The 13,233-nt window shown below is 33.6% G+C and overlaps 1 protein-coding gene across 1 annotated transcript; it reads right to left on the reverse strand.

Moving 5' to 3' along the window:
- Positions 1-4,327: 4,327 nt before the first annotated feature.
- LOC145557393 (zinc finger BED domain-containing protein RICESLEEPER 2-like) lies at positions 4,328-5,926 on the reverse strand. The gene is made up of 3 exons (XM_081618576.1): positions 5,780-5,926; positions 4,484-5,698; positions 4,328-4,375 (listed from the first exon to the last, which is right to left on the reverse strand). Exons 1-3 carry the CDS (start codon positions 5,924-5,926, stop codon positions 4,328-4,330), a joined length of 1,410 nt encoding a protein of 469 aa, XP_081474702.1.
- Positions 5,927-13,233: the final 7,307 nt, after the last annotated feature.

Raw genomic sequence — 13,233 nt, forward strand, 5'->3', positions numbered from 1 at the left:
TTAAATTCAACCAACATATATTAAACAGGTTTAGGGTAATCCTATTGATTGCATGTTAGTCAGAAAGCGCACATGAACACGATCAGAATAAAGTAGAGGCCTATTATTAGGGCAGGTTCAATCTCTTTTAGGTTGGATTTATACCTTCATCCCAAAACCCTATTTGGTTCCAGACCTATTGGAGTTGACGATCTTCTGGATCGTTAAGGGTGTAACCTTCACCCTATGAACGGTTTACAAGTTCCTAAAACTTGTTGGCGACTCTTTTGCTCTATCTTCTTTTCCTTTGGACGTCACCGTACTTTAGTGTATGATCACAGTGGGGTTCAAGCTAGGGATAATGCTTGAAATATTCCATACAAAAACTTAGTTCAATTTTGAGGTCCTTCGAGTCGAAATAATTGATAGACCTGGGCTAACAATAATAATTCATTGCAATTCAAGCCAATGAGTAGTACTTATATTGCAAATATTTTAAGCTTTATTAAGATTTTATATTTAGGTAAAAGAGAGGGAATTTAAATTTTAGAGCTTTGTGAATTGTGAGGGTTGAAAAATATGGAGAAAAAGAGTTACGTTATGTAAACCTTGGCTGCGTGTAGCAACCCCTAAAATTATTTTTTTGGATTTATTTCTAGACTGGATCAATCATGTTGTTGTCAACAAAAAAAAATATTTGATTTATAACCCGTGCAATGCACGAGCACAATACTATATAATAAACTAAAATAATGACCGCTTGGACACATAAGGTAACAACTTATAAAAATTAGGACTATATACATATCTTGGTGTCATGAAATTGAGCCTAATCATCAATAAAATAATGATAAAGGTGAATCTGACATGACACTTGTCATGTTATGATTAAAAATTTTCCCGCCATTTATAACTTTTTTTTTTTTTTTTTTTTTTTTTTTTTTTTACAAATCTTCGTGAATATTTATTTATATATATTAGAATATTTAACCTTCAATTTGGCAACTATATTATATACAAAGTATATTATATAATCTATATGCATTCGATGATGATAAATTAATAATATTTTACCCTATCTTTCTATTATTTTATAATAGATATTGTTTTTTCTAAAATACACTAACATGTATTGTAATATATTACAATAATAATGTACTACTCCATATCATTTTGTATCACATTATTTTCTTTGGAAGTTTTTTTTTTTTTTTTTTTTTTTTTTTTTTTTGCTCCAACCTGGATTGACTGACTCTTTAACTTGTATTACGACGTATATATTTATTGATTTTTTTTATAATAATAACACTACAATTCAATAATTAAAAATATAAAATAAAAATAAAAAACCTTGATTATTAATTATCAAAAAATAAAAGTCAATTAAATTTGTATAAAACACTATATCAGTCAACGTAAGCTATAAAACATTGTGCCGGTCAAAATATGCCAACAAAATTGGGACGTTGAGGTATGTACATTACACATGTTCCTCTAAAAACAATTACATTGTACGGGTTATAATTAACTTAAAATTTAATTCTTATGTAAAAACCTATATTCATTAAATTTGTTTTTTTTTTTAACAAAAAATGTTTAATGATCAATAACTTTTGACATCAATATAATATTAAACTCAAGTTTTGTTTTGCTTTTTTATTTTAATTAATATTATTTTTTTAAAGAAATTCAAGTATCTATTTCAAGTTTTTGTTAAATTAATATTGTAATTAAAAATTAGGATAAGTAAAAACCGCGCATTGCGTGGGACTTAAACAAGTTGATAAAAAAACAAATCTAATGTAATATTAATATTATACGTGGGCCCTCTATATTTATATATATTTATTATTTTTCAGGTTTTTTTATTTTTTTTATTTTTGTAAAAAATCGGGACTTGCCTGCTTAGATCTAAGAGGCCTCTTTACCTCTCTACCACTCTCACCCCGATTTCCTCCAATTTTATAAACCCTAAATCAATCCTCTCTCTACCTTCATTGTTTCTAACGACCTTCAACACCCACACCCACCACCTCACGGTAGACACGCCTCGCATCTCACGTGTAAAGGTACAATACTTACTTCGACCTAGGTTGTTGAATTCATTGATTTAGTTTTTATCTATGTACAACGAAAGACTCATATGAGAAGAATGTATATGCTATTTATAAATATTTTACAATGTAGTGATTCATTTTTTTTTTGAATGTTCGTAGTTTTGAAACAAAAGATGATGATATTATCACCCTTTATTGTTAATTTTTGGGCTTAATTTAGCGATTAAATAATAGGAAAAAAATGTTAGTTACTTGAATAAAGCTTAATTTGGAATGTGGTATGTAATAAGCCCAAAGGAATGGTTATTTAATTAGGCAATGTATGTGCCTGCTTTGAAGTACATCATAGGGAATTTCTGTTCTGGACTAAGTACGAATGAATTTAATAAAGACATAGCAAATGACCTTAAGGCATTACATGTGACTTAGCTGAATTTCGAATAACAGATTGCTTTCTTTCCCTCGTTCCTTCTTAATTAAATTTGTCTTCATGTCAACTGGAGTTATGTTGAGGTGGTGAATTGTTCCCTGTAGCCGCTCTTCCTTGACTAGGGTGGACTTTCTGTCTTTGTTTATAAATTTTCAGTGATGGCTCCATCTAAGCTACTACGTTTATTAGATCTTGTATAGTTCTGTGCATGATACCTGTTGGAAAAGTTTGATAAGCCCTTGTTAGATAAAGATTTGAATTGCTTGGTCAGTTTAAGAAATGATTAGTAGCTAAGAGCTTCAATTGGAATGGGGTTTGCATAATCTGCAGTTGGTTTACTTGTTGATTTATGAGTTGAAGGTGTTTCTTAATATTAGGAACAAGAATTATGAACAAGTGAAATACACTTCACATTAAAGAATTTGGAATTATGTGTTCCCATTTTATTGAGTAATTGCTAAACCTTATAATTTACTTATACAAGTAAACAAGTAAGTGTCATGATTACATAAGATTTCAATATAAAATTATCTTTCATAATTAATTGCCCCACGATTGGTCCGGATTTCACCAAAAAGGCCAATAAGAACATCTATCTGCCCATCTTAACCGTTGCTGATGCATACTTTGTCATCCACAATGAATGATTGAATGCATTATGAAAGTTGTTTTGGTAGATGTGGTTATGTGGATCATGTTCATGTTTGGTGTTGAGGAAGAGGAAAATTGTTATGTAATGCCTTGTTATTTGTACACACTACCATATTAATCATGGAATACTCCTTGGTGGTGCTTTTTGTGGTTTAATTAATTGGCAAATTCTAAATATATTGCTATGTGATGTAGGAACATAATGTCTGCTTCTAGATACGACTTCACACTACGTAATCATCGATGGAAAGAAAAAGTGGTGAGTTCATGTCTGTACTTAATGATTAATATATGATACTCTGGATTTTTTTGCACTCCTGATGGCTAGCATTTATAACAAATGCTTTTCAATGTTCTTAGGCTCTTCTGAAGCGTATGGGTACGGAGTAGAAAGAAATATGAGACGTAAGAAGAGTGAAGGGGATGTGATTCGCCTACACAGAGGCACTGAGACCAAGGTGTACAAGGTAAAAGTGGGACGGGGTGTTGATGATAGGGGTGTGGTTGAGAGTTTCTTAGGTGATGGATGGAGTGAGTTTATTACTTCAAACAAATTGCAACTTGAAGACCGTATTCAGTTTATGTTAGAGTTTAGTGACAAAATGTTGTATGTAGGGGTGTTAACGAGCCAAGCCGAAACCGAACATCTCTAGGCTCGGCTCGAGCTCGACAATGTTGAACTCGTCAAGCCTGAGATATTGAGCTCGGCTCAAGCTCGAAACACTTATACAAGGGCTTGGCTCGAGCTCGAGCTCGGCTTGGGCTCGGTCCGAGCTCCAGCCCAACTCAAGGCTCGGCTTGAGCTCGAATTTAGGATGTGAGCATTAAATGCTTTAATTAGTCTGAATTTTACCTGTTTACACAAAATTTATCTTGTTTTAATTTAATTAACTTATAAGAATTAGACATACAATTGTGAAGCACAAAATAATATTTTTAGCTATCAAAGTACAACAATTGACTATAAATACTTATAGGTGGCGAAATTTGGTACAAACTACTACATAAATATTACAGAATTTATAAAGTTAATGGTTTCGCTTTCGATCAATAAATAATAGTAGCATGCAGTAGCGCCTCTTTGTTGTCATATTTTGTTGGTCTTTCAATATTGATTCCCAAACACCAGCATAATATGTAAGAGATTAAGAGTAGTCAATATATATTTTGAATAATATAGTATAAGGAGAAAAAGTTACAGAAAACTAACCTAAGGAATTGGAAGAGTGATTTCCTTTGGCTCATCTTCATCAACATTCTACATAGAAGAGTTTATAAAATTATAATAAAGTTATATATACAATTTACACATATAAATAGAAAAGGAACATATAAAAGAAAAAGAAAAAAAATATTAGTATCTTACTTTGTTCTTTCTTTTTACTCCAAAAAGAGACCTACACCAATCTCCGGTGCATATTAGCATTTGTACGGTTTCGGGAAGCAGTGAAGCTCGATAAGGATCAATAACCCGACTTCCAGCACTAAAAGTAGCCTTAGAAGCAACGATTGTAATAGGAATAGCTAAAACATCCGTAGCCACTTTAGACAAAATGCGATATTTATTAGCTCTTTCTTTCCACCATTGCAAGACATCAAACTTAGTTGGGCTATTTCCTTCATCAATATAAGTTTCTTCCTCAAGGTAAAACTCTACTTCCGATTTCCTAGGTTGAGATGTTTGCCCACTTCTTACAACTTGTAAAATTCTAGACATTCCATGAAGACTTGGCCCCATGTTAGTATTTGAAGTACCATTTTCACATTCACCAAATTCCTCCATCAAAGGGGGATACATATTATAATACTCATCATACAACTCAAACAAAGGATCTCTAACTTTATGTATATTATCCCTAACTTTATCTGAAGGAAACATTGTAGGAAAAGTAATTTCAACAACCTTCATTTTTACACGAGGGTCTAAAATCCCACCAATAGCCATGATCAAATTGCATTCACCCCAATACTTATCAAACCTTTCTTTCATATTTTTGACCATATCTTTAACAAACATATCAGGGGCATCATAACTTCTATCCAACATTTCTTTAATGTAATATACCTCGGACAAAAATAAATTAGAAGTAGGATATTCTGATCCCGAGATAATATTAGTAGTATCATAAAACACCTTTAGGATATCAAGCAATTTTTCAATTTTCAACCACTCATCGGCACTAGGACAATAAACATACTCATTATCCTCTAAAGCAAGTCTAGAAAATACCTCCTTAAATTTGATAGCACAAGCAAGCATATCATATGTTGAATTCCATCGGGTCTTGCATTCAAGAATTAGTTTCCTCTCTTTGAGATTAAATTGTTGGACAATCTCACAAAACTTTATTAATCTTGCATCACTTCCATTAAGGTAATCCACATAATTGTGAACATTCTTAATGATCGATTTGACTTGTTTGAGACCATGTTGCACCATGATGTTAAGAATATGTGCACAACAACGAACATGGAACAATTTTCCCCCACAAATCAACCTCTTAGTATGTGAGAAAGAGTCTCTCATGATTTGTATGCATGAATCATTTGTGGTGGCATTGTCAACTGATACCGTGAAGACCTAAAAAAAAAAGGTGTTAATTTTATCACTAATAACAAGTATATGGAATAAATATATTCAAATGTATAATTAACAACTTACTTTGTTTTCAATGTCCCACTCCTTTAAACACTTAAATATGCAATTTGCTATGTCTTTTCCCTTTTGAGGAGGAGGTATATGTACAAAGCTCAACACTCGCTTTTGTAATTTCCAATCACGATCAACATAATGACCCGTAAGAACCATGTACTCAATCCTTTGTGATCTTGAACGCCATAAATCCGTGGTTAGAGAAATCCTATCCACATCTTTTAAGGTTTCTTTCAACTTCTTTTTATCAATCTCATAAGCTTATAGTATGACGTGATACACTTGTCCATTTTGGTATTCCCCTCTTTAACATCATATTGAACCCTACTTCTTCTACAACAGAAAATGGTTTCTCATGCATTATAATCCAATTTGCAATCCCTTCTCTCATACTCAACATATCAAGCTTGCTACTATGCAAAGCACTAATAAACCCAGAATCAGGTGTACCCGCACTTGAATCAGATGGCACAAAGTTTAGTATAGATTGTTTTTTCAATAATTTTTTTTTTGGTAAACAAGTAGAAGCATGACGTATTAAATGACTTGTACAACCAGATTTGGGAAAACTAAAAATTCTTTTGCAATGCTTACATTTAGTTTTCCATTTTCCACTTAAGAGAAAAGGTTCGTCAAAGTCCTTCCATACTTCAGATGTCCTTGCTCTCTTAGCACGCTGGGATACATCTTCCTTATTTGTCTTTGATTGGTTGTTAATGGGTACCCCTTCTTCAACATTGTCCTCCTCCTCCAATTCATCATTGGGTATTTGAATTTCATCACCGTGATTCACAAAGAATTCTTCCACAAGAGGTGTAGAATAACAATTAGGAGTTGGTAATTGTGTAGAATTACATTCATCTGAGGAAAAATAATGCAACATAAAAAAATTAGAGACAATGCACAAATGCACAGTGGTATTATACAATTTCAATTACCAACCATTTTAACAATTAAATTCTCTAATTTAACATGCACCTAAAAATTATGAATAAAGATGAAACTCATTGCACGAGTACAAGACATTATTTAACAACAAATTTATAATAAATTTAATAAGTACAACCAGAAACACAATAATTTGACCAAAAAATTAACAAATTTAAACAAAAATAAATTAATTTAAACTCATAGCCAAACAAACTCGTACAAGACATTAAACATAGATAAATGAATTTGATTTTGTTGTTCATAACCAAACTATGAAATCAAATCTTGCTTAATTACATAATCAATGTATCACTCATAACTAACTTAAATAATTTCATGAGACAATCGAACAAAAGTCACTTGCCATATTTTCGTCGGAGCTTCGGAGGACTAACGGACCAAAAGAGTGAGGCAAACAGGTGAAATCGGAGTTTGATAGGAAGACTACTCACTCGTCAGAGGATTGCTTAATTGGATCAGAGGAGTGAGGCAAACAGTGGAGTGAAGAACTAAGGGAGGCAATCAGGCAATAACGACTAGGGTTGAAACTTAAAGGTAGTATATTGAGATGTGTATAATGGAAGGTAAATCTATAAATGAAAATGAGGCCCAATACAAGAATTGGGAAATACGTATGCGAAAAAAGTCTAAATAGTTTTATTTATTTATTTATTTTGTTATTTTTTTAATATATATAATAAAATGTTAATATAAAAAAATATTCGAGCTTGTTCAAGAGCTTTCAAGCCGAGCCATGGGTGGCTCAGGCTTGGCTTGTTAAGATATCAAGCCAAACTCAAACTCGAGTCGAGCCCGCTCGAGCCGAGCTTTGACCGAGCCGAGCATCGAACAGTTCACGAGCAGGATCAGCTTGTTAACACCCCTATGAATGAGGTTAGGAATTGGCATGACGGTGAACAGATCACAGTTTCTGACCCTCACATACTCATAGAGCATGATGGCTCAATCAGTGATGCTGACACATCGGAGTTCATTCCAATGGAAGTACTTGGATTACCCTCCTTCAAGTTTACTTTCACCAAAGGATACATGGGGAAACCTGGAATTGTAAGTTGACTACTCTATTATTGTTATAATTTTTTACCCTACATTTACATAGTATTAGAACAAGTAGTTCACATCTTGGTAAAGCATCCTTAAGGTTGTCAATTTGGAACAAAACATCCTTATTGTTTTCAATTTTTAACAACACCATTGTTCCTTAAGCCATTGCATATTTTCCATATTCATACAACGTTATTGTTGGTGATTGTTTTTCTAGAATGTTCCTCTACCATTTGCTAAAGCACATTTCCAAGGACTTGGGAAAGAAACTCCGACAGAACTTTGGGTGAAACGCAAGTGGAAAGCAACAATGCGAATGAGGTTCGACAAAAATAAGTCCATTGTGTCCTGCAGCATTAAGAAAGGAGTGCCCGAAATGATGCGTGGTGAGGGGGTCCAACTCGGTGAAAAGGTGTATGTGGAGTTGGAAGGTATGCCTTTTACTTGAAGGTGACCATCCAACTGATGTAAAGTTTTGTTTTATTCGGCTATTATTGGAAGTGTGTAGGGCTTTTTTGGGACTATTTCTACGCTAATTGATAATCTAAATTTGAATAGGGAAGTTGTAAATCGATCAAACTTAACTTTGAATGGTGTAGGTGTTTCGTATTACAGCGATTGACTTTATAAATATGTTTCGTGGGTTGACTAGGGTACGAATGACACAAACATCACTAAGAGCATAGCATAGCATTTGTTCTAGAGGAAATGACGTATAAGGACATAATCATTTTTCATTATATAAAATTAAAAAAATTTAATAGAAAAAATATTTAAATTAGTAACATCGTACGGGCCTACCCGTAAGAGCTGTGGGCCTGAGACCCATAATGTTCGTCACAGTTTATGAGAACATGTTGGGCCCACTTTCCCACGTGTGATAATTTTCCAAACGTGGCTTTCATGTTTTTAGAAACCACAAGTACGTGGTGTTGTTTAGAACAACTTTCAGGTTTTATTATTATTATTATTATTATTATTATTATTATTAGTCTCTCCATTATAATAATAATAATAAAGTTAATACTTATAACAATAATTAATATTATTATTATTATTATTATTATTATTATTATTATTATTATTATTATTATTATTATTATTATTATTATTATTATTATTATTATTATTATTATTATTATTATTATTGTTAGTATTATTATTATATCTCAAAAACAAAAAAGTCATACAACCTACAATAAATTAGTGGGAAGCCGAGATACAATCTGGGCCCCCACTTCTCTAGCTATAGCAAAGCCTACCCTAGTAAAAATATGAGTTGCAGCACGTGCTCCAATGTCTTGCGTCGTCGAGAACCTTTGAATTCACTTAAGCAACGCAACAGCCTCCTTCTCTAATTCACCAAACGAAGAAAAGGAGAAGGGAATGAACCCATATCCAATCGCCTGACAACGAGCCTCATACTTAACCCGCTTCCGATGAGCTGCATCAGCCACAACCCGTCCAGGAATAAAGTCAGATAGCCCTCACTGTGTCAAAGGAGAAGATCCTGTCAAATCTACACAGGCATCGCGACCACGATCTCAAGAATAAAGTAACACATCAGCAGGTCTGAGGGCCTCGTCGTTCCCTCCAGACAACCCAATGTCAACCTCTTTCCTTGCTGAATGTCTATGTTTAATACCCACGATACCAGCACACGACAACATTATTATTATTATTATTATTATTATTATTATTATTATTATTATTATTATTATTATTATTATTATTATTATTATTATTATTATTATTAGTACCTTATCATAATCATTGTTATTGTTAATTACTTTATTGTTATTGTTATTATTATTGTTATTATTATTCCAATTATAACCTCTTATCATAATCACTAGTATTTTGACTATTATAATCATTAGTATTTTGACTACTACTCTAATTATCATCGTCATTAGTATTTTGTCTGCCACTTTAATTCATTAAAGTAAATAATGGACATCTCACATCCCAAATAACATACGGATACCAAAAGCAATCATAAATTTGACCTCTACACACTTCAAGTGTACTAGTCCTACAAAAATAAGTAAACCATCTGTTCTGCAGACACGTGACAAGCATCCAATGGCCAAACCAAAAACAAATCTTACAACTTTACCATCTTTCCCATTATTTCTTGATCTACTTGGTTTTAAAAACAGAAAGTCAGATTATAAGTTGAGATAAATTTTGTATATATATCACGTATACATGTATAATATATAGTCACGCTATAATGATTAAAAAACTCGACTAGTGATTTTCCTTTAATATGCAAATAAGTCCGACAGATTTTTAGTTAAACAAGAACGAAGTATTTTCCGTATTATTAGCAACAACAATCACTAGCAACATTTTGGGCAATCACCATGCCAAACACTTGATCGGTAACGTCATACGTAAGGTTTCCCCAAGAAACAATATTATAAAAAAATTGTTACTAATCTATTGAATTTTCATAACTAAACAAGAGATAAAACAGTCATTTAAATTGACGAGACATCTGGGTAATTGTTCGAAAATTTAAAATAGTAGATTGATAGCCCTCTGATATTGATATGCTAATATATATATAGAAGCAACATTATAGGAGTAGCGCTAAGAAAAAAATCAAATTATTTTAGACTCCCCATCAAGAAGCCCAACAGGTAAATGTGGACTTGCATACATGTAAGACATAAAGTGTAGCAGACATCTAGGCAATGTACTGTCCACTGGTCAGTTCTTATAGATGTTAGTTCAAGAGAATGACGGCTTAAACCATTAGTAGATTTGGCATCCATAAGATAAAGTGACGGTAATTTAAATCATTGGTAAATGTTCCCCAACCACCTTCAACTCCACATCACTCCTATATAAATTGTGAGAGCTCAACCCACATAATTAAATCCTCATTCACTCACTCACGGTTGCATAATACCACTTAAAAAACAAAGAAGTGAGGTATGGAGGGTGTTAGGGAAGGAAACATCACAAGAGATACATATGTGAGGTCAAGCCTCTTTGTCGGGCCTAGGGATAGGTTGCTAACACCTATCAACGAAGAGATAGATGAGGGTGTCACAAACACCCCTTTTGGCCCAATGTTGGGCTTAGGGCCAACATCAATGGACTTTGAGGAGTTGTTTCAAGGGGAACTGCCTTACAATGGCAACGAAGAGGATGACGAGTTTCCTTCTCCCGTTGATATTTTGCTTCGCAGCCTGTTGTTTGCTACGTTTGATCATGTCCCTTAACCCCCTTAGGGTATTCAACCTAGTGTTGGAAGTCCTGAGGCAAGGTCAGTAATGGATGAAAATGACGATGAGTTTCAGGTTTCGACCAAGGTTAAGAAGATGTTTGCATGGGCAAAGGGTAAGATCAAGCAAATGGGTCGAGTTTTTTTATACCAAGAAGAGGCCTTTGGCCGTGGGTGGGGGAGTTGAACCATTTGTTACTCCTACCAACAATGACTCCAGGGAAGAGGACACTGAAAGCAGTTGCCAACGCAAAGGCAACTCAACTGTTCGGTGTGGCTGTTTTGCTTAGGTTATGCTAAATATTTGGTAATACATGTCATAAGTAGGCATTAACTGAGATGGTTTTTGGCAGGGTAATGGAATTAGGTCGGGTATGTATTAGGAAGTATTAATTGTTGCTAATATTTACTTAACTGATCAGAAATTCAAGTCTAAGCTAGGGCTAGTATTTGTAATTTTAAGTGTTAACCCCGAATTTGTGATTTGCTTAGCTTTTATATATTTTGTAAATCATGTCCCTAGCATGTATTAATTGACATGATTTTAGGCGAGTTAATGGTATTAGATCTTCAGAGTAATTAGGTGTACTCCTTGGAGTGTTTTAAGTAGTCCATAAAATGTGTTGTATTGCACTAAAACCAAGGTTCATGAAATATGTAGGCCGAGTTATAAGGCCCAATTTATCCAACTTAAAGTAATCTACTATCTACTAACTTTGAGTCTTTGGCCCAATTTATATTCATATTACATACATACTATGTTAACATGGGCCTTTACACAAATATAATATGGGCCATTTGAAATCCATGGTACATACATACTATGTTAAATGAATTGGGCACCACTATCCTCCCCATGTATTGTGGGCCATAATATGGACATGATTCTAGAGTATTTTGAGACAAATTGATAGATTATAAGACATCTACACCATATTAATACACGCATTATCATTATCATAAATGTATCAATTTAACAATTTTAACCCCACATAATTAAAATATTTTTTAAAAAATAAAATTAATATGATTACTGAATAAACTTAAAATTAAATTATAGGTCGATCCTACTAACACACACATTATCACCTTCGTTGATACAAAAAATTATACCCCTATCAGTCCTTAGTTCACTAGTTTATTACATTTCAATTAGGACTTTCATTCCAAGCATAGGACAATCAACTGCACTTGTTCTTCTGAAATTTGCAAAAAGGGACCACATAACAGACTGCAATACTAATTCTTAGGTGGTCGTATCCATAATTATAATACCATAAACAAAATTCAAGCAGAGATTTGTTTTAAACAATAACGGATTGAAGGCATTCACATAGAATGTCCCCTATGGAACTATTATAAAGCTGACCATAATGGATATCCATTGACTCCTACAAGTATTTGGACAAGATGGTTGATGTGCTAGTTAGAAGTATATCATCTTCTGCAACAAATTCTATTTGATTAGTCTCCGCGACTGCTTGTTGAGAAGGGAAATTTCGCCTAACCCTGTAAAAAACACCAATTAAAGTAGATACTTGCGTCATGGAGATGAATGCCATTGGGAATTTACTTGTAATGGAATGTGAAATGAACATACTCTCCTCTTCTTGGGCTTCTTAGAGGACAAAGCTTCATCTCCCCTATGGGTGTCAACGTTATCCGAATAAGGGTTAGCCTAGGAGTGATTAGAAGAACTCCATTAGTAACATTAATTTTTTTTTATTTAAGTTTTATTTTAAAAAATGTAATAGACAACTAAAAAGGAAAAGAAATAAAACCTTTCGAAAGAAACAAAGACAATCATAGTACCTGGACAACCTTCTTCTGTCGTGGCTTCTTATATCCAATCTCTGCTAGTCCCTTGTTGCGAGAACCTTTGGGCCTCCCCCTTCCCCTTTTCTTGGGCAAGGGATCTTTAACTCCCACATCAATTGGTTGTGGCAACGTAGTTGTTGTACCAAAGTCATCCGAAGTTGGTTGACAAGGTGGAACATTGTCTTCCGGGTACATTAACGGGATTGTTTGCTCTAACTTTCGCTTGCTGCATTGACCAACTTCTGACTTAAGTTTCTCAAGAGAATCAAGCACCATTACAACTGCCTCGTCGTTCACCATGGCAGCCTCCTCACATATTGGCTCAAACGCATTCATTAGTGTATTATATCTTTTTTCCACCAATGTCTTATCCGGGTCATAGTAAGAAACCTTCACGCATGTGTGCTTCTTT

The sequence above is a fragment of the Chenopodium album genome, chromosome 9, assembly GCF_948465745.1.
Source record: "Chenopodium album chromosome 9, dcCheAlbu1.1, whole genome shotgun sequence".
Classification (NCBI taxonomy): domain Eukaryota; kingdom Viridiplantae; phylum Streptophyta; class Magnoliopsida; order Caryophyllales; family Amaranthaceae; genus Chenopodium; species Chenopodium album.

What these genes read in the sequence shown, in the direction of transcription:
- LOC145557393 (XM_081618576.1), bottom strand. Translation starts at nt 5,926, where the DNA reads ATGGTTCTTACGGGTCATTATGTTGATCGTGATTGGAAATTACAAAAG. An exon ending in AGTGGGACATTGAAAACAAA is followed by an intron (nt 5,699 to 5,779) that starts GTAAGTTGTTAA and finishes TTTTTTTTTTAG; the next exon opens with GTCTTCACGGTATCAGTTGA. An exon ending in GAGTAAAAAGAAAGAACAAA is followed by an intron (nt 4,376 to 4,483) that starts GTAAGATACTAA and finishes TCTTCTATGTAG; the next exon opens with AATGTTGATGAAGATGAGCC.